At 35.6% G+C, this 21,832-nt stretch overlaps 1 protein-coding gene across 1 annotated transcript; it reads left to right on the top strand.

The window, feature by feature from the left end:
- Positions 1–20,148, top strand: LOC105339069 (LHFPL tetraspan subfamily member 2a protein). The gene is made up of 3 exons (XM_011444472.4): positions 1–467; positions 9,943–10,350; positions 19,832–20,148. The coding sequence occupies exons 2-3, from the start codon at positions 9,978–9,980 to the stop codon at positions 20,041–20,043; spliced, it is 585 nt and encodes a 194-aa protein (XP_011442774.3). The 5' UTR covers positions 1–467; positions 9,943–9,977; the 3' UTR covers positions 20,044–20,148.
- Positions 20,149–21,832: the final 1,684 nt, after the last annotated feature.

The following is a 21,832-nucleotide window of genomic DNA, read 5'->3' as shown; positions in this document are numbered from 1 at the left end:
CCAGCTAGCTACAGAGGCCCTCGCTTTTCTTACTTTATTGGAATCGATGGGATTTGACAAATTACACTCAAACTTTCTGCTTATAATATCGGGGGATGCAAAGTCGTTCGAACGGTCATAGGAAAACTCGGATTTCATTTTATTACTCTGGACGAAGTTCATTGAACGGATTTCTCGGAATCTGATATTTTTCTTAACATACATACATATATATACTTATTATCTAATTTGGTATTTCCACTGTGCACAATCAAGTCGAATTATGCCTTTATTCATCGCTTGTCTATGAATGGGGAATATTGATTGATTGCAGCCGGAGTAAGAACCAAGGAGTAGAGGAACTTACGGACTTTTGTGCAACAAGTGCCCTGACTCCAGGCTTTTTATTCGTGATAACGAGCTTTGATACGGGAGAAATCAGCGGCCTGTCTGCACCGTGAACCGCAACACGTCCAAGGGGACCGAGGGTAAGTTCTCATCTAATCACTTCCTGCTTCCTCTTAATCCAGGATGTAAAGTTTGGCAGGAGAAAAGTTCCAGCAATGTGTGTATACTGTAACAAATGTTTCTGTTTAACCAACACTCATGAAAAAAAAATTGAATCAAAATCTTTAAAGTGTCTTAATTGTATGACAGGGTTTGATTTAATTTTAAAAGGTTAAAAGATAAGTTCTGAATTTAAAAAAAAAATGTATGTAAAGTGATGTATTCATGGAATTTCAAATCAGCACCCGATTTACTCATATCTTAATCTTTGTTAACAAATGGGAATTTTCATTTAGTAGAATTCTTTTATGGGTATTAATAAAGAGGTTTTCTTATACAACCAAATTTGAATCATACAAATACTTTTTTTTTTCAAGAAAAAAAATAAATTTATCTTGAAGTATTTTTTTTCGATGTAAACGCGGAGATTTCATCTACTGTACGTTTGTAGGAGAAAGTGATGATGACCCCCCCCCCCCCCCCCCCCAAAAAAAAAATAAAAAATTGATAATGATTGGTGTGAATTTATCATTTGTAATTGAGTGAAATAGCTGTATCAGCAGATGATTGTAGACAATAATCATATTATTACTGTAAATACATCTAGCGGCTTATGTGTGGAAACAAAGTATTATGTAGCACGCGATCTGCTACACTCAATGAATGAATTATAGCAATATTCTACTCTTACAGCTAAGGATTCGTAGTATTCTGTGTACGTTGATACACAGTTATAGGTGGTACGTGATATTCGTAGTATTCTGTGTACGTTGATACACAGTTATAGGTGGTACGTGATATTCGTAGTATTCTGTTTACGTTGATACACAGTTATAGGTGGTACGTGATATTCGTAGTATTCTGTGTACGTTGATACACAGTTATAGGTGGTACGTGATGTTCGTAGTATTCTGTTTGACTTGATACACAGTTATAGGTGGTACGTGATATTCGTAGTATTCTGTGTACGTTGATACACAGTTATAGGTGGTACGTGATATTCGTAGTATTCCGTGTACGTTGATACACAGTTATAGATGGTACGTGATATTCGTAGTATTCCGTGTACGTTGATACACAGTTATAGGTGGTACGTGATATTCGTAGTATTCCGTGTACGTTGATACACAGTTATAGGTGGTACGTGATATTCGTAGTATTCCGTGTACGTTGATACACAGTTATAGGTGGTACGTGATATTCGTAGTATTCTATGTACGTTGATTCACAGTTATAGGTGGTACGTGATATTCGTAGTATTCTGTATACGTTGATACACAGTTATAGGTAGTACGTGATATTCGTAGTATTCCGTGTACGTTGATACACAGTTATAGGTGGTACGTGATATTCGTAGTATTCCGTGTACGTTGATACACAGTTATAGGTGGTACGTGATATTCGTAGTATTCTATGTACGTTGATTCACAGTTATAGGTGGTACGTGATATTCGTAGTATTCTGTATACGTTGATACACAGTTATAGGTAGTACGTGATATTCGTAGTATTCCGTGTACGTTGATACACAGTTATAGGTGGTACGTGATATTCGTAGTATTCCGTGTACGTTGATACACAGTTATAGGTGGTACGTGATATTCGTAGTATTCTATGTACGTTGATTCACAGTTATAGGTGGTACGTGATATTCGTAGTATTCTGTATACGTTGATACACAGTTATAGGTAGTACGTGATATTCGTAGTATTCCGTGTACGTTGATACACAGTTATAGGTGGTACGTGATATTCGTAGTATTCCGTGTACGTTGATACACAGTTATAGGTGGTACGTGATATTCGTAGTATTCCGTGTACGTTGATACACAGTTATAGGTGGTACGTGATATTCGTAGTATTCCGTGTACGTTGATACACAGTTATAGGTGGTACGTGATATTCGTAGTATTCCGTGTACGTTGATACACAGTTATAGGTGGTACGTGATATTCGTAGTATTCCGTGTACGTTGATACACAGTTATAGGTGGTACGTGATATTCGTAGAATTCCGTGTACGTTGATACACAGTTATAGGTGGTACGTGATATTCGTAGTATTCCGTGTACGTTGATACACAGTTATAGGTGGTACGTGATATTCGTAGTATTCCGTGAACGTTGATACACAGTTATAGGTGGTACGTGATATTCGTAGTATTCCGTGTACGTTGATACACAGTTATAGGTGGTACGTGATATTCGTAGTATTCCGTGTACGTTGATACACAGTTATAGGTGGTACGTGATATTCGTAGTATTCTGTGTACGTTGATACACAGTTATAGGTGGTACGTGATGTTCGTAGTATTCTGTTTGACTTGATACACAGTTATAGGTGGTACGTGATATTCGTAGTATTCTGTGTACGTTGATACACAGTTATAGGTGGTACATGATATTCGTAGTATTCCGTGTACGTTGATACACAGTTATAGATGGTACGTGATATTCGTAGTATTCCGTGTACGTTGATACACAGTTATAGGTGGTACGTGATATTCGTAGTATTCCGTGTACGTTGATACACAGTTATAGGTGGTACGTGATATTCGTAGTATTCCGTGTACGTTGATACACAGTTATAGGTGGTACGTGATATTCGTAGTATTCTATGTACGTTGATTCACAGTTATAGGTGGTACGTGATATTCGTAGTATTCTGTATACGTTGATACACAGTTATAGGTAGTACGTGATATTCGTAGTATTCCGTGTACGTTGATACACAGTTATAGGTGGTACGTGATATTCGTAGTATTCCGTGTACGTTGATACACAGTTATAGGTGGTACGTGATATTCGTAGTATTCTATGTACGTTGATTCACAGTTATAGGTGGTACGTGATATTCGTAGTATTCTGTATACGTTGATACACAGTTATAGGTAGTACGTGATATTCGTAGTATTCCGTGTACGTTGATACACAGTTATAGGTGGTACGTGATATTCGTAGTATTCCGTGTACGTTGATACACAGTTATAGGTGGTACGTGATATTCGTAGTATTCTATGTACGTTGATTCACAGTTATAGGTGGTACGTGATATTCGTAGTATTCTGTATACGTTGATACACAGTTATAGGTAGTACGTGATATTCGTAGTATTCCGTGTACGTTGATACACAGTTATAGGTGGTACGTGATATTCGTAGTATTCCGTGTACGTTGATACACAGTTATAGGTGGTACGTGATATTCGTAGTATTCCGTGTACGTTGATACACAGTTATAGGTGGTACGTGATATTCGTAGTATTCCGTGTACGTTGATACACAGTTATAGGTGGTACGTGATATTCGTAGTATTCCGTGTACGTTGATACACAGTTATAGGTGGTACGTGATATTCGTAGTATTCCGTGTACGTTGATACACAGTTATAGGTGGTACGTGATATTCGTAGAATTCCGTGTACGTTGATACACAGTTATAGGTGGTACGTGATATTCGTAGTATTCCGTGTACGTTGATACACAGTTATAGGTGGTACGTGATATTCGTAGTATTCCGTGAACGTTGATACACAGTTATAGGTGGTACGTGATATTCGTAGTATTCCGTGTACGTTGATACACAGTTATAGGTGGTACGTGATATTCGTAGTATTCCGTGTACGTTGATACACAGTTATAGGTGGTACGTGATATTCGTAGTATTCTGTTTACGTTGATACACAGTTATAGGTGGTACGTGATATTCGTAGTATTCTGTGTACGTTGATACACAGTTATAGGTGGTACGTGATGTTCGTAGTATTCTGTTTGACTTGATACACAGTTATAGGTGGCACGTGATATTCGTAGTATTCCGTGTACGTTGATACACAGTTATAGGTAGTACGTGATATTCGTAGTATTCCGTGTACGTTGATACACAGTTATAGGTGGTACGTGATATTCGTAGTATTCCGTGTACGTTGATACACAGTTATAGGTGGTACGTGATATTCGTAGTATTCCGTGTACGTTGATACACAGTTATAGGTGGTACGTGATATTCGTAGTATTCCGTGTACGTTGATACACAGTTATAGGTGGTACGTGATATTCGTAGTATTCCGTGTACGTTGATACACAGTTATAGGTGGTACGTGATATTCGTAGTATTCCGTGAACGTTGATACACAGTTATAGGTGGTACGTGATATTCGTAGTATTCCGTGTACGTTGATACACAGTTATAGGTGGTATGTGATATTCGTAGTATTCTGTGTACGTTGATACACAGTTATAGGTGGTACGTGATATTCGTAGTATTCCGTGAACGTTGATACACAGTTATAGGTGGTACGTGATATTCGTAGTATTCCGTGTACGTTGATACACAGTTATAGGTGGTATGTGATATTCGTAGTATTCCGTGTACGTTGATACACAGTTATAGGTGGTACGTGATATTCGTAGTATTCCGTGAACGTTGATACACAGTTATAGGTGGTACGTGATATTCGTAGTATTCCGTGTACGTTGATTCACAGTTATAGGTGGTACGTGATATTCGTAGTATTCCGTGTACGTTGATACACAGTTATAGGTGGTACGTGATATTTGTAGTATTCTGTGTAATCTAAAACAAGCTTTAGTTCAGTTTGTACCTATGTTTGTATGGCTATCTATGATTAATAAGATTAGGGATGTCACTATAACAATTTACAGGTTCTCCCGGGAATTCGTGTTAACAGAGTTTAACTGTAGTGAGCTGTGTTTCTGTATGTAGTTTGAGAACAAGGGATGTTTAAAGGACAGGTGACACAATCATATAAACATAGACCAACAAGTTGGATTGTGAGTGTGATACAATTTCTGCAAAATTTTCCCTACTACTCCAATCTGTTTCACAGCTATTGCTGGTCACGATTTTGGTCAAATTTTATTTTCCTGTTTTTAATGTTTACAATGCTTTAGTAGTGCTTTTCTAATGATCAACCAAAATTTTAGTGTCAGTGTAAAGTTATAAGCAAGATATTCTTTGTTATAATCTCGAGTTATAAGCAAGATAATCTTTGTTATAATCTCGCAAACGAAGCGTAATCTGCTTATTTAATTACAAATAAAGTTTGACTGAATGGGTCTTTACTCTGGTGTCTTACATATACACATGTTAAGACTTTTCTTTATATTTTCTTTCGATTTGACAATAAATATACATGGGTTTTTCGTTTTTTTTAAAACAATTTATAGGTCGAAAGAGCGTGTTTGAGATAGGCATTTGTTGTGCTAATCAACACGGGATTAAAGCAAAAATAGTCATTAACAGTTCAATATTATTGGACTTCCAAGTTCCCGAATACACCATTTTATCTAAATGACTTCGACATTAAAGCTAATCCTCTGCTGACAAATGTAACATTCTTTAAAAAAAGAACATTATGCTTTACGCTAGAAGGTTTTGCCATTATTTGTCAAAAATTCAATACATGTAATTTGTTTACCGCATGGTGCACCTCTCGGGTCAATTGAAAACTGGAAAGGTCAAGGACGATAAGAGCCTCCCTGGAGTGGTGTAGTACAAGTGTATTCTGCTGATTTGTATAGCATTGTAATAGAAAGTAAAATGTCAACTGGAAAATTGACATATTGCTGCTATGATATAATGAAGTTACATCGCTGATTATTGAGTGCGGACCGATACAGTATCTCTCCCGGGGACTAATTATAAACTCATTTGTGGGAAACATCCGCTTCTGTATCAGTCCGCAATCCTAGCGCACTTTTAATCCTGTCAAATTTTAGAACTATAACTTATGAATTTTATGCTTAGAAAAGCATTAAAATATAATTGGAACAAAAACCAAGGTTTTTCTTTCGACATTGTTTTATTTTCAAAAGAATTTAAGGGATTTCTGAGAGAGAGAGAGAGAGAGAGAGAGAGAGAGAGAGAGAGAGAGAGAGAGAGAGAGAGAGAGAGAGAGAGAGAGAGAGAGAGAGAGAGAAAGAGAGATGGTGATTGACAAAATAATGAAGGTATAATGAGGGAACAAGGACCCCCTCGTTATGGGATTTTCCGGAAATTGCATGCCACGGGACACTTCTCCCTAATGCATGCATTATCGGTGTGTTTAGACCTGACCGGGCATGAAATGAAAACGGCCAAATGATTATGATTACAGAAGCATAAAGTTTATGATTGCTGCAACTGAACAATTTCTAGCCATAGAATGTCATAAAATTTTTTAAAGAAATATTTTTTTTCTTCAAAATTTCATTTGCAAATCAATCCCACGAATGTTAGCTAATTGCACCCAAATGGACCAAAAACGCTTTTAAAAGTTTTGCAATGCTGCAATAAACATGCAAAAGTAATGTCCAGTAATTTGTTGATCTTGAAGAACCTGCTTATGCCCACCATCTTATGATGAATCATGTAGAAAACCATTTTGTGTTTTTGGATAACGACCGGGGTGAAATCGATGGTCCGGCGCTACAAGGACTGGATAGAGGAAAAGAGCATCTATCCTATTTTATCCTGACGTACAGCATATTGGAGTTCCCTGGGGAAAGAATATGATATCTACATGAATATTGATCAGAGCGTCACATTAATAATCAAAAGGAGTACAACGGACGGCAACAATTGGAGCTGTCGGGATAAGGGCCCTTCTTTGTGCTCCCTGTGTAAGCCACGGCATCAATGTATGTCATTCCTCAAAACATCACTATCTCCAACATAGCGAGCCGAATTAAAAACCGAAATATCAGCTCAATACATAATTTGATCGCTGCTTTATTGATGACAAAGTATGTTTTATACAAGTAATGACACAGACTCTAATACAGACTATCGTATGTAACTACACTGATATATAAACAAGGATTTTCTTTATCAGAGAATGAGATGCTTGGAACACATACAAAACACGTATCCATAGATGTATATGTATAAGGTGGAGGTTCACTTATCAGAAATACTAAAACACAAACACTATCAATCATACATAAGAGAAAAAGGCAAGTATCCTTATATTTACATACGTGTAGATAAAAGTACACGCACATATACATTCAAATTATTTACCTATTCAATTCATTTATATACATTAGGTATAAATGCAGGTACAGAAAAAACAGCCATACACGTATATACACTAGAAATAAATGCACGTACCAGAGGCACGTACTCATACACGTATATACATTAGAAAGAAATGCACGTACCAGAGACACGTACTCATACACGTATATACACTAGAAATAAATGCACGTACCAGAGGCACGTATTCATACACGTATATACACTAGCAAGAAATGCACGTAACAGAGACACGTACTCATACACGTATATACACTAGAAATAAATGCACGTACCAGAGACACGTACGTATACACGTATATACACTAGAAATAAATGCACGTACCAGAGGCACGTACTTATACACGTATATACACTAGAAATAAATGCACGTACCAGAGGCACGTACTTATACACGTATATACACTAGAAATAAATGCACGTACCAGAGGCATGTACTTATACACGTATATACACTAGAAATAAACGCACGTACTAGAGGCACGTACTTATACACGTATATAATCTAGAAATAAATGCACGTACCAGAGGCACGTATTCATACACTTATATACACTAGCAAGAAATGCACGTAACAGAGACACGTACTCATACACGTATATACACTAGAAATAAATAAATACACGTAGCAGAGGCACATATCAATGTATTCATAGATTATACTACTAGACAGAAGTACCCGTACTACACAAAAATACCTCTACAAATTAAACACTATATATATACAAACACGTCCACATACCAAAAAATCCAAAAAGATGAAATAAGAGAAAAAAAGATGTACTCCGAGAACGCGCACTTATCAAAACCTATGCTCAACACAAAAATATTTTATCAGAACATCTAAATTACGAAACCAAATGAACATTTCTTATCAAATTTCTATTCAGATTGGAATACAATGAACTATCAACGATAGAAAAGCTCTGTTATTATCCTGTCTAATTGAGATGGGGTTCTGCTAGCAAACATATTTTTAAAAAAAAAACGTTTTTGTTTATGATCCAGTGTGTAATTTTATATTTCAATGCTCCGAATACAATGGATATTGAATTTTACATATGATTTTTTAAAATCACAATTAACGATTCGCCACTTTAATTTTCACAAAGTCAATTACTGGTATTCCTTAACGTATGAAAGAGCAGTCGGAGTGCGAACGGACATTGTCTGATCCCCTCGTTTCTATATACACTTGTAATGGGTCTTATATTTTATACACCATATTTTTTTTGTACTTGCATGCTTAAAAATTGACGGTATTAATTTAATCCCAATCATCAAAAATGAGTGAAATCGTTGATTAAGTTACTGAGCGAACGGACATTGTCTGATCCCCTCGTTTCTATGTACACTTGTAACGGGTCTTATATATTGTACACCAAATTTTTTTGAACTTGTATGCTTAAACATTTAATCTCAATCATCGAAAATGAGTGAAATCGTTGATTAAGTTACTGAGTTCAGACATCCCTACAATAAATTTGACACCACAAACATTTAACGCTTACTATTTTAGAAATACGTAAACTAGCTGCATTAAAATTATCGTTTCTTGGAGACTAAGCGGCAGGTCGATATGACGACATGGCTGGGTCGCCACACTGAGGTCTGAAACGATTGGTTACACAGAGATCACGGCGCGCCCCCACACGTGCGGAAGGATATACACAGTCAATTAGTACAGATTAAATAAAAAGATAACTATTATGCAATTCGTTATTGACATAAATAGGCATCTCCCTTTATCACACAGTAGATAAGAATTAAGTGTATCATACATGTACTATCGATCAATTAGACTTTCTGTATGTCAGACGCTGGCTGATCAGTGAGTATCATAAGGATTGCTTGATCAAGAATTAAAAGGAACCATAACTATAACTCATCTAAGAGCAATATATTTCTCAAGATTTACAAATGTATCTACAGCCATTCATGTAAAATGGCAGATGTAGTAATTACTAAACATATTCAATAAGTATAGTAAAAAATTTAAACCCCCAAAGTATTGAACTTTTTTTCGTATACTAGTACTTTTTACATGTACATCGAAGCAATCGATTTCAAATTAAACGTAATAAACGATGTCCTTAATGATGAAGATAAAAATGAAAGAATTGTGGCTGCTGATTATGACAGGTTTTCATTTTCCGCCATGACGATTCTTTAGAAATGAGACAGAGTTACGGATCCCGATATTCAAACACAACTTCCGGTGTTTATTGAGTCGTCACTCGGGCTTTTAAATTTCAGCACTAAATCAAGTTGCTGAATTATTGAACACCATTTCTATTAAATGCAATATTGAAATAACAAAATTACGCAATTAATTAAAACCAGCCATTGAGGAGGAACTCTTGTTAGTTACTTTATTATTTATTGCTCCAAACTGGGATTTCAAAACATAATTTTTTTTCCAGTCATCGAAGGAGAACAAGATGTTTGGGCCATTGACATGAACTCCCCCGTATTACTGATATGGACTTTCCTGTCGATTCTGGTCTCTGCCCTCGGAACTTACTCCTTCATCCAGCCCATCTGGATCGTCACTCCAAATCAGACCGAAAGTTTCGGGCTAATCAGCACGTGCGTCACGGTTCTAGACGTCGTCAGTCCAGACTTTGGAAAGCAACGTTGTGAGTTCTATGGGGGATATTTCAACCTGGGCAGTCTCCCGTCCGGGGCGTGGCAGGCGTCGTGCACTCTTTTTGGTGGTGGATGTATATTGCTGTGCTGCGGTGCGTTCCTGGCGGTGTGTACGTCATGCATTCCTAACGACGCCGTCAAATCCGTCACTGTCATGGCGGGCTACGTGCAGTTCATCGCAGGTAAGACCAAAACAAGTTAAAGGAACCTAAGTCAACAATAATATGGATGATTTCCGTTTATTTATGATGAATTCAAAATTCTGAGCCCAACACAATAGACCAATCCACACGTTACAAAAGTTATGTCCTTTGACGGTCATCTTTAACAGTTTAAGGAAGGAGTCTTTTATGGTTTTCGACTTGTCAAACGTAAAATTGATTAATTGTTCATTAAATCAAGATGAAAGGAAATTATAATAGAATATTTTTCTTTCTTTTTTTATTATCGTACAACTTGGCATAGAAAAAGTAATCAAAGTTTAGAATCTAACAAGGACTATATTTTTGGCGTAATATTGGCGTAGGAAAATATCACATATTGCGCAATTCAGAATTGCTGCAGATTAATGAGTTTGGTTTAGCATTTTAAAAACAATAACATTAATGTTGGATTTTTTCACTAATGTACACTAATGATATGATACTTATGTTTCAGAATATGTGTTTGAAATATGATTTGCCTATCAAACTACATTTTTGTAGGCTTTTTAAAGTGCCCTTCTATACACTGATTTTTGTGAAAAAATCACTAAAATCAGTTTTTCTCTCTTATTAAATGGTCAATATATTAGCTTTTCTGTCAATTTATATCTTTTTATAAAGTCTTCATTATACATAAAAATCATAAATATTTTATTATTGGAAGCATGAAAAAATAATGAAAATTCCATCAAAATTTAAGAAAATTAGAGGAAATGCGGGCTAAGCAATATCAGTTTTAGTATAAATAGTTATTCCAATTTAGTAGTATAAGCTGATAGACATTCTAATGTTCTATCATTTCATTGAAGAATAGAATCTTCATATCTTAAATAAATGACTACAGAACTACAAAGACCTACACTTGTTTTTATCATCCTTTACGTTGAGGAAAAAGGTAGTGACCTTGACCTGCTCTTATGCGAAAACAAAAAGGTCAAATTTGATAAAACTGATAGAATCATTTTGTAAGTTGATCCGTTTGACTCTGTCAAAATTTCATGAATTTCTTATTATAAGAAGTATGTTTGATAACGAGAAGACTCCTTCCTTAAGGGGAAACCCCATGGATTTATCACAGTAGCCTTTGTAGAGGTTTATATCTAAATGTCATTTGACGCTAAATATCTGTTTTCTGCATGTATTTTGATTGCACCAGGATGGGACAACCCACACATTGAAGGAATAAATCAAATTCAAAGAGATTTCCTTACATGACGCCCAACTATTTGTTTCCATAACGAAAGGGAAAGTTTGGGGTTTTTTTGTGTTACCCCGCAAAGAGAAACAACTTTTGCAAGGTGTGGATATGACTATCTCTTATTCCAAATAAAGAAGATTGTATGAATTCTAGAATAAATAATGATATACAAAACAAAAATATATCAAGGTTTAATTAATATATCAAGGTTTAATTAAACCCCCGCTCTGTAAACCGAGTTTCTACATGCATCTAAGGTCAAGGTCATCGAATATCTCAAGCTTCACACAAAAAGTGCTGGTGGGAAGTGAATATGGGCAGTGACCTTGAACTAAGTGTCAACTCATAGCAAATGTGACTGCATTTTTCTCTGTTTGGCCTTAAACTTCAAACCTCGACCTTAAAGCACTTGTAATTTAAGTATGTGCTGTGACCTTGAATCTAAAGTTTCGATGTCAGCAAAGGTCAATATTACAGCAGATGTTTGCTTTATGAGAGCAATATCATGTAGTTTGTAGTGTTGACACATATACTAGTATTCATTTGTGGCGTTGTTTATCATTTAAAAATTTTTCATGTTCAGGAGGAAAATGTTAAAACTACCGTGCATGTCTAGGTTTTTTGTTCGGATTGAATTGTTTGCGTCTTGATTAAAAAAGGGTATTGGATGGGGTCTATTCTTTTTATTTTTGGCGACTCTTTACAGTTTCTTAATCGACGAGTATAAGAGTGTCGATACTTGTTTTGCTGTTGAATATTAGTATTTGCGCTTGAAATGTTGCACTTAAGTTAAAAGTATAGAAATTTTGATTAATAACATTTAGACTCAAAGCAACGGTACAAAGTCAGAACCGTGTATTGCCAATCAAATATAAACTAATATTTTGATTGGATCAGAAACATTGCCATGTTTTTCTCACAAAATGTATTTACTGCTGTTTTAGTTATAAAAACATCGTAGATTGACAAGCCATGATCCAAACAGATTGTACGTAATTCTATTTTATGAAAAGCTTATTCAATAAAGTAGAATACTAATTTGTTTGTCAGTTTGCTACCTAACATCCTTCAAACGCGGGCGTAAATTTGCTCGATTCAATTATAGAGGCCCTGATTTATAATACCGGCGCTTTGTGCGTGATTTCTGGCCCTCCAAATAATAGGCAGTGATTTATTAGAGGAATTTCCTCCCATTAGTAAATATGTTTTGTTTTGTGATTGTTTCCCAACCTGTCAGAGAATCGATGTCTTATACAAATTACACTTGTATCGGGTTTCCTTGAGCTTCGTTAATTCAATACTTTCAAATGACAACTAGTTACAGCAGGGCTATAAATGGACAAATGATCAGCTTCATATTTGATGCGGATACTTTTTTGTATTGACTTTTTGACGTCAACAAGTGCTTATGAGCTGAATAAAAACCACCCCTACTGAGAACCGAAATAATTGGAGAGAGAGAGAGAGAGAGAGAGAGAGAGAGAGAGAGAGAGAGAGAGAGAGAGAGAGAGAGTTCTATTCGTAACAAAAGCCAGGAACATTATGTAAAAAAGCTTCTCTTTTTTTAAAATAATCTATCAGCATATCATATACACATGTACCACATGAAGCCAGTTATTTATATATTTATCGAATGTCTATCACAGCTATGAAAATACTATACATAAAATATGTTCTTCCAGAACCTTTCATTTCGTGTTCCCTGTATTACGACATTAATTTGAAAACTACTCGTTTTTTAACTTTTAAGTATTCGTCTTCCGTTTCCAGCCTTATGGATCATTTTTTGCATTTCAGTACTTTGATTTTAAATTGCTCCACATCACAAATATCGTTTGGCTATAAGATTATTAGTCATGATTATCAAATAACACTCTCTAATTCTATTTTTCTACAAAACACTGCAAAATTGTTGCTGGGGCTAAATCGTGTCAATTTAGATCATTATTACGTAATACCCACATGGCAATAGTTATGGCACGCCAAGTTAACAAATATGAGCTATATAAATATAGTTTCACAGGAAATTTCATAGGAAATTTGATTTATCGGTTGTAAACTGTAGTTTACAGACAAAAAACTACAGTTAAAAACCATAGACCATCTATGTTTTAGAGGTGTAAAACTATAATTAACGCTGAAAAAAACCCCAACCATTTGCAGTTGCAAAACAAAGTTTATCTGATAAATGTAGGTTCATGATTGTGAAACTATGATTAGCATCTCTTATCTATAGTTAACCAATGTAAAATATAGTTTACATGACTCTATATTTATCAGAGAAATCAATATTGTTAACGTTTTTTTACATACAGAAAAACTTGAACTTGCAATCTTAAACTATAGTTTACAACCATTAAATATGGTCTTACATATGAAAACTTTTGTTAACGATTTTTAAAATATAGTTTGCAGTTCGTAAACTACAGTTAACAATCGATAAACCTAGTATATCGACTGTGAAACTAAATGATTAGTTATTTTTTGTGAATTTGGCGTGCCATACTTGGTGACACTCTGGAGAGTGGGAGTTTCGTGATATGAAATAAGTGCGCGTTGTTTTTATTTGTTTGATTTATCGCTACAAGTGAATGTACTGTGATGACGGTCATGAAAAGACAGGATGGAACCTTCAGCTTGATTCGTGAATCCGTCATGGCATCAGAGAGGGGAACCGGAAGTCTAGGAATGGCAAAAGCAGACAGCATTCGTTGTCGAAAGCGTCATCAACGGTTCTGACATTATTCCGAGCCAAATGTTTGATATCTCACAAAACGCGGCGACATACATAGGATTAAAGAGGATCTTTACTATGAGAGATATGACAGAATATCGACTTCACAAAGACTTTTTATTTCACACAGTTTATCCGGTATTACGTCAAAGATCAATTCTTTTAATATGCTTGCTTCTTTCTTCTTGATAACATTTTTATGATTAAGAAACGAAGTAAAAAAGAAGAGTTCTAAAAGTCTGTTCTGGTATAGATTTACCACCAAATCGTTTATCGGGACATCCTCATGGTATGTGTATCATTTGCAAGCACTAAGCATGCATGTAGTTTTTAAAAGCGGGAACCAAATCTAGCGTAGCATCTTGATAAGTAAAAAATTAAAAAAAGGGGGATGTTCACCGACTTCGCCAATTTCAAATTCTGATTCATTGAATGGGGAAATAAGGAAATGGTTAAAACGAAAATGGAATTGTGTAAATTTGAGAATAATGTGCCCCTCTCCCAACACACGTGGTCTTGTTTGATATTAATTACTTAAGTTAAATTAGGTCCAGATCGGTGGGGGGGGGGGGGTGTCTCGGGTATAGTAACTGCGAAGCCCCCACCTTGCATCCTATATCCTCGCGTTAAATATAACTAACATCTCCCTCCTAAATTTTCTTTCTTCTCTCAATGCAAGGATCTATAGGGGGTCTAGAGACCGTAGCAGCAGAGCAACCAACAAGGACTGCAGCTTACCGAAAAAAAATATTGACTCGCGGCTGTCAGTCTGTTTTTCTGACAGCAACAGTTTTGCAGTTAGAGAGTCCGGACCCTCCTCATCCCTGAAATTTCAGACTCATTTATTGAATTCACATCCTAAAATAACCGACAATAGGCCTCGGGTACTCCTTCCTTTTGGAAAACTCTCTCTCTCTCTCTCTCTCTCTCTCTCTCTCTCTCTCTCTCTCTCTCTCTCTCTCTCTCTCTCTCTCTCTCTCTCTCTCTCTCTCTCTCTCTCTCTCTCTCTCTCTCTCAGAGGATATCTCTGGGAGATCCAAGTATTGTTGTCCAAGAACGTTAATAAGGGAACTCTTCCCGATGGAAGTGTGACAGTCTTGTATAAAGTGGGATAACTCCAATTTATCATAGTGAATGTGAATTGCAGAAGGAAGAGTTACGTTGTTTTATAGTGCGTATATTTGTAGATGTTTAGGGGATGGGTGGTAATTTACGGTTTTAATTAACTCTCAATTTAAAAAATACATGTAAATTCATAAAATATTAATATTTTGTAAGATGAATGAGAATGTTGGATTTGGAATGTAGTAACTAGATAGGATTTTCTTAAAAAGAATACAAACGTGTTAGCTTTTCTAAGCCTCAAATATAAAGTATGAGTGGAAAAACTTTAATAAAAACTATATTTGGTTAATTAGACTCTCCGAAGTTAAATCTAGATTTAACGCCGCCCGCGCGTAGGTTTAAGAGAAATCGTCGTTTAAAAAACAAACAAGGTACGTTTTAAAATTTTTATCTTTTCCAGTTTGATTTTTTAAAACTAAAATCAGTGGCGTCGGAAGCAAATTGAAAGTGGGGCAATCCTCAGAAATCTTGACAAGCCCCCCCCCCCCCCCCTAGCCCCCCCCCCACCCCGGTTCCAACACCTACGAAAATACTACAATCTGTAGAAAAAGGAAATGTCTCGGGGACACTATAGATGATTTATTGGATACTCTACGAGATTGTCTTTATAACTGACACCAAAACCACTAACATATAGTCTAAGTAGAATAAATACTCACTGTATTATTAATGTAAATTAAAAAAAAAATGGCTTGTTTTTTTTTTATTTTATCGCCCTCCCTCCGAGACAGGTTTGTTATTTTGAAGGTGACATTCAACGTAAGATTACTTTCGTCAGCATAACTATTTTTCTTATTTGTCAGTCTTTTTATTAAATATATCAGACGCATAGAATAATTGACAATATATCTTTTGAGTTAAAAAAAAAAACCCTAGGAATTCGAGATTTTTTATTATATTCAATATCTTTCTTCGATACTAACATCTGCCAGAATTGTCAATAATTTATCAAAGTAAGTATCTGTGTAAGTACATGCAGTACCTATGAAATCCATGACGTTTCATGTGTAAGTGTTGTCCAACGAACCCATTGGTATTCAATTTAGTTCCAACGGATTATAATGATTGTTTTGTGATGTACACATGTATGTATATGATAGGTAAAATTGGATATGAAACAAAATCGCATAAAAAAATCATCGAATATTTATCTTATTATATAAATTATTCTTTCTATTTTAATAAAATGCGCAATATTAACCTATTATTAAGACAACATATTCGAAAAGCTTTTTCGTAAGCGTTTATAACTATAATAAGGATTAATATCAATGGTGAACCCAGTTCTAAGTAAACTAGGACTGATTAAAAAACATTTTAAGACAACGTCCGTCCTCTTTCTTGTTATACACCGATTGTAAAATATGTTTGTTGTTGACAAATTTTTCGATATTTTTACCTCTTACCCTACCTTCTGTGACTGTCGATGTAAATGTGTTGGATTTTAGAAGTATTTTATGGACTTTAATAACCCGACGCGTTTCCGCCATATTGCGGTTTATAATTTGTTTAAGAAATATAGACGGCAACCACGTGACACATTTTATCCAATGACGTTGGGTCATTGTTGCGAAGGCAAACAAATACGATTTAACAGTGAATGCAAAATATCAAAGAATTGGCTTAAACTTTTTTCAGGAGATATCAAAATGAATATGTTAAAGAAATATTTTTATTGTTTAACTATACTGGACACAAACATAATATACAATTCTATTGCGTGTATTTTGTCTTTCACACGTTAGGAAAATATTGCAATTACTGCATGTGAAAACTATTCAAGAGAGCACCATATGATATAGAAATGGAAGTCTGACTCTACTCGATGGATCATTGATTTCACAGTAAATAGGTCGTACATTATTTCCAACAATAATGGCCTCCTTAACGGAGGAACTCTGCATCTCTTCTCCAGTTTTAGTGTGGTTTATAAAGGAGGGATTCTATTGGCTGATCTGGATTAGGGGAATTCCCAGACGTCATTATCATACCTTGTAACCGTACACCCGGAGTCCTCGGTAACTCGACATTTTATGCACACTGAAGCCTGCAATTATCATATTGATATCTCCGATTTATCCCGGAAGACGTGAGGTTGGTTTCTATTTGCGAGTTTTCTTGACAATTATTAATGATTACAAGGAAAGAACACATCCGAGATTACTATTTCAATCAGAGTTTACAGCCAACATGAATACGCCAGAAAAAATTCTCTTTTTATACATTTCAAGATGGAAACCAAGAATGTAGCACAATGAATGCAAGAAAAATTGTGTCACTGAGAGACCGCAAAAGAAGTTATTTATTTGATTTAATTCTAGTGAGTTTACAACATTTTACAGTCTGGTATAAAACTAAAACACCTTCAAGAGTTAAGATAAACCGAATTTGGACTATGTTTACAAAACAATAGTAGTATCATGTTGATCGTAGAAATTCAGTTTAGAACTGCATAAATTACAAATTGTTTTTGGTAAGAAAGAGGGAGATGTTTAAAAAAAATCTGTAAAAATGCAATGTGAATTAATTTAAATAAAAACATCCACAACACATATCAACAACACTTTAAAAAACAGTTACTGTATTTAAAAAATAAGACAAAGAGTAATTCTTAAGGCAAATGATTTAAAAATTGGTTATTCATTTTCTATTCGTAAACGCAATCATACAATCGTTAATCAAATTAAATTCAAGCTTCCCTTCTCTTTCTCTCTGTTTCTCTAACTTAAAAGCAATCAATTTTGCCGAATCAAGCAATTAAAACAAATTACATGCAAGGTTTCACAGCATAATGCACCGCAATTGGCAGACTATCGTCTTAGAAATGATTCACCCGATCACGGGGGGACGCAGGAATGCGGGCCAGCAAGCAATGTGTTGCTCCAAATCATCTCTCATTTGGCAAACTGTCGCTTTATTTAATCAAACTCTCCATTTTCAGAGAACTCAATGCAAATCCCCTGGGAACTTTTAACGCTGGCGAAAAATTGTGAAAATATTTGATGATAATTAGTGGAGTGAGTTGACACCTGCAGCCGATACTTGTCGCACTGTGAATGGATGACACCGAAATATAGTGCTATAGTCTGTATCAGTTTACGGGAAAACATGAATGAAACCTACTCACCGCGTGGAGGCCCGGATATAGGACTGTTTCAGGAACAGGCTATAATTAGCTCTGACTCACGGGATTGATGCTGATAGCGTGGACACCGTCCAATCAAATCCCAAGGGAACCATTTTGTCACGAGAAGATATTCCGAGAGGATAAAAGAGAAATTGCTCATTTTAACCTTAATTGTGAATTCAATGATTCAATTAGAAAATGAGCAAACGAGTTAAAACAACGCCGGGCAGTGACTCCATTCCTCGACTTCTGACTCACTTAATGTGTTCTGTTGGCTAATCTTGGCCAATAATCTCCCTACATAATTCATACTAGTAATTTTATCGTTTTCTTCCTAACAAGACATCGATTTTGGGTTTTAGTTTAATTAGCTTCGAATTCTTTTAGCTATTTGATACTCTTGCAATTCTCTGGAATTCTTCAACTACTGTTCCATGGACATTAAACAAACTGTAGAGCCCAAGCTCTATCAGGATTCCTTCAAAATTTTTGATATGCCTTACTTTCCATGAAAAAGGAAATAATATTGTGGGTATGTGTGCTGGTTTTAAAATTAAAATTAATGGTTGTATTCCTGACTATGAGGATAATTGTTATCGACTGGATTTCTCTGGCGTGACAATTCCATGTTTAGTTCCTATGGCGAATTTACACCCGCTCTCTGTCAGAATGAATTGATGTATTCTGATTTTTACTGCAGCAATCTTAATATTCTTTCCGACATTACAGTTTTTGATGACAAAAGTTGTCCTTGATGTTGAGAGTATTAGACATTTCATTTCTAACAAGACACAAAAAAGACCTTAACCAAAACAAATATGTTCCTGTTGTAATTCTAAAAACGTATAATGCTCCTCTATTAGACTTTAATTATTGTATGAAAGAATGATTTTCTGTGGATTTATTGAAACATAATGTAAGCTCAACAATAACCAATACGAAGTGGCAAGAAATACATAATTTTTGTCTGTTTGTATGTTGTTAATGGCGAAGTTATAATTTTTCAACTAATCGGAAGTGTAACCGTCCGGCCAAATCAAACATAATATGTTTTTTCCTTACTCTACATTTGAATCAAATACCAAAATTCTATCACCTACTTACACTGTAACAAGGTTATTGTCATACTATAAAATGTGAATTTACCGGGTGGCAGTACTAGCAAATACAAAATTTACAACATGACATTATTTTGATTTTTTTTTTCAAATACATCTAGTTTATCAAGAAGTGGATAAAATTGACTTTGCTGCTAAATCTGTGATTTTCCTTTCAGTGCTGGTGATGATTGCCGGTCTTTTCATTTATCCTTTGGGATTCAATTCCAAGTTCATCCGGAAACATTGCGGGGGCGGATCCAGTATGTACAATAGTGAGCAGTGTGAGGTGGGCTGGGGCCTCGTTCTGGCGGTGGTGGGGACAGCTCTGGCAATGTTTTGTCCTGTCCTGTCTCATTATACAGACATGCAAACCACGGATCTTCTCTGATGCCAAGCATCTTTGTTGTATAGTACTTCATTATGCATTTACCACCGTATTATGTAATGTATGTGTGTTTACTTGTTAGATTGCATTAAATGTGGGGGCATTGATTGCTAGCCGTGGTTGAGTTAGTTCGGTACAGATTTTATATGATATTCAAATAAACGACAAAGAACTGTAACGATCCCACTGGTTTCTGGGCGTGGATAACAAGATGTATATTATTACTGGTTTCTGGGCGTGGATTACAAGATGTATATTATTACTGGTTTCTGGGCGTGGATAACAAGATGTATATTATTACTGGTTTCTGGGCGTGGATAACAAGATGTATATTATTACTGGTTTCTGGGCGTGGATTACAAGATGTATATTATTACTGGTTTCTGGGCGTGGATAACAAGATGTATATTATTACTGGTTTCTGGGCGTGGATAACAAGATGTATATTATTACTGGTTTCTGGGCGTGGATTACAAGATGTATATTATTACTGGTTTCTGGGCGTGGATTACAAGATGTATATTATTACTGGTTTCTGGGCGTGGATTACAAGATGTATATTATTACTGGTTTCTGGGCGTGGATTACAAGATGTATATTATTACTGGTTTCTGGGCGTGGATTACAAGATGTATATTATTACTGGTTTCTGGGCGTGGATAACAAGATGTATATTATTACTGGTTTCTGGGCGTGGATAACAAGATGTATATTATTACTGGTTTCTGGGCGTGGATAACAAGATGTATATTATTACTGGTTTCTGGGCGTGGATTACAAGATGTATATTATTACTGGTTTCTGGGCGTGGATAACAAGATGTATATTATTACTGGTTTCTGGGCGTGGATAACAAGATGTATATTATTACTGGTTTCTGGGCGTGGATAACAAGATGTATATTATTACTCCTTGTGGATAACAAGATGTATATTATTACTCCTTGTGGATAACAAGATGTATATTATTACTCCGTGGGAAGCTCCAACTGCAATAGTAGCTCAATTCAGAGACATCAAGTTGATTCTTATTGCGCCTATACTGATTCATTCATAGGATATCACGATGGTACAATGGTACATGTATGCAGAAAATTGGTACACATTAATAAGAAAAAACCATTTGGGTGTTTGGAGGTGTAATCGACAGAAACAATTAGTCAATAAAGCAGTTAATTGATAATTATCATATCATACCACACGACAGATCGTGGGTCCTGTCGGACACATCTATGCACCAGAAAGAACTTTGTTTAATTAGATACTGAAATGCTTAGAAATTGTGCTCTTAACAAACCCACAAGATTGCATATTTTTGTGCCACCAAGAGATTTACTGTAGAACGATTTGTTCGATGTGTTCATGCGGCCGTCTCCCGCAAGTCTGGCCTCACCCCCCGAGTCTGACTGCGCCTGTCACGAACACGAGCCTCTGTAGACATGACCGCGTGCACGTGAGATCTTCAAAGAGATAATTCATAGGTTGCAGACATTTTACACATATCATGAGACAAGTACATATGAACCTTTTGGCAATGAAATCATTGGGATTCAGATATACAGCTCATGAAAAATAAACAGCTTTCATACCCTCTAGAATACTACCTCTTCCTATTGTTTCCTACTGTGACTGTATCTTTGAAGTTAGTTTTCCTGTATTCAAATTTATTTTCATTCAGTTATCGAAAGACATTTATATTTACGTATGAACTAATGATTTATATAAAGAAATACTTCTCTGTGCAACTAAACTGAAACTTTTTTCCATCATCTTTGTATCTTAACCAAACAATT

This window comes from Magallana gigas, chromosome 3 (assembly GCF_963853765.1).
Source record: "Magallana gigas chromosome 3, xbMagGiga1.1, whole genome shotgun sequence".
NCBI classification, from domain to species: domain Eukaryota; kingdom Metazoa; phylum Mollusca; class Bivalvia; order Ostreida; family Ostreidae; genus Magallana; species Magallana gigas.
This window is presented reverse-complemented; position numbering and strand designations above follow the sequence as displayed.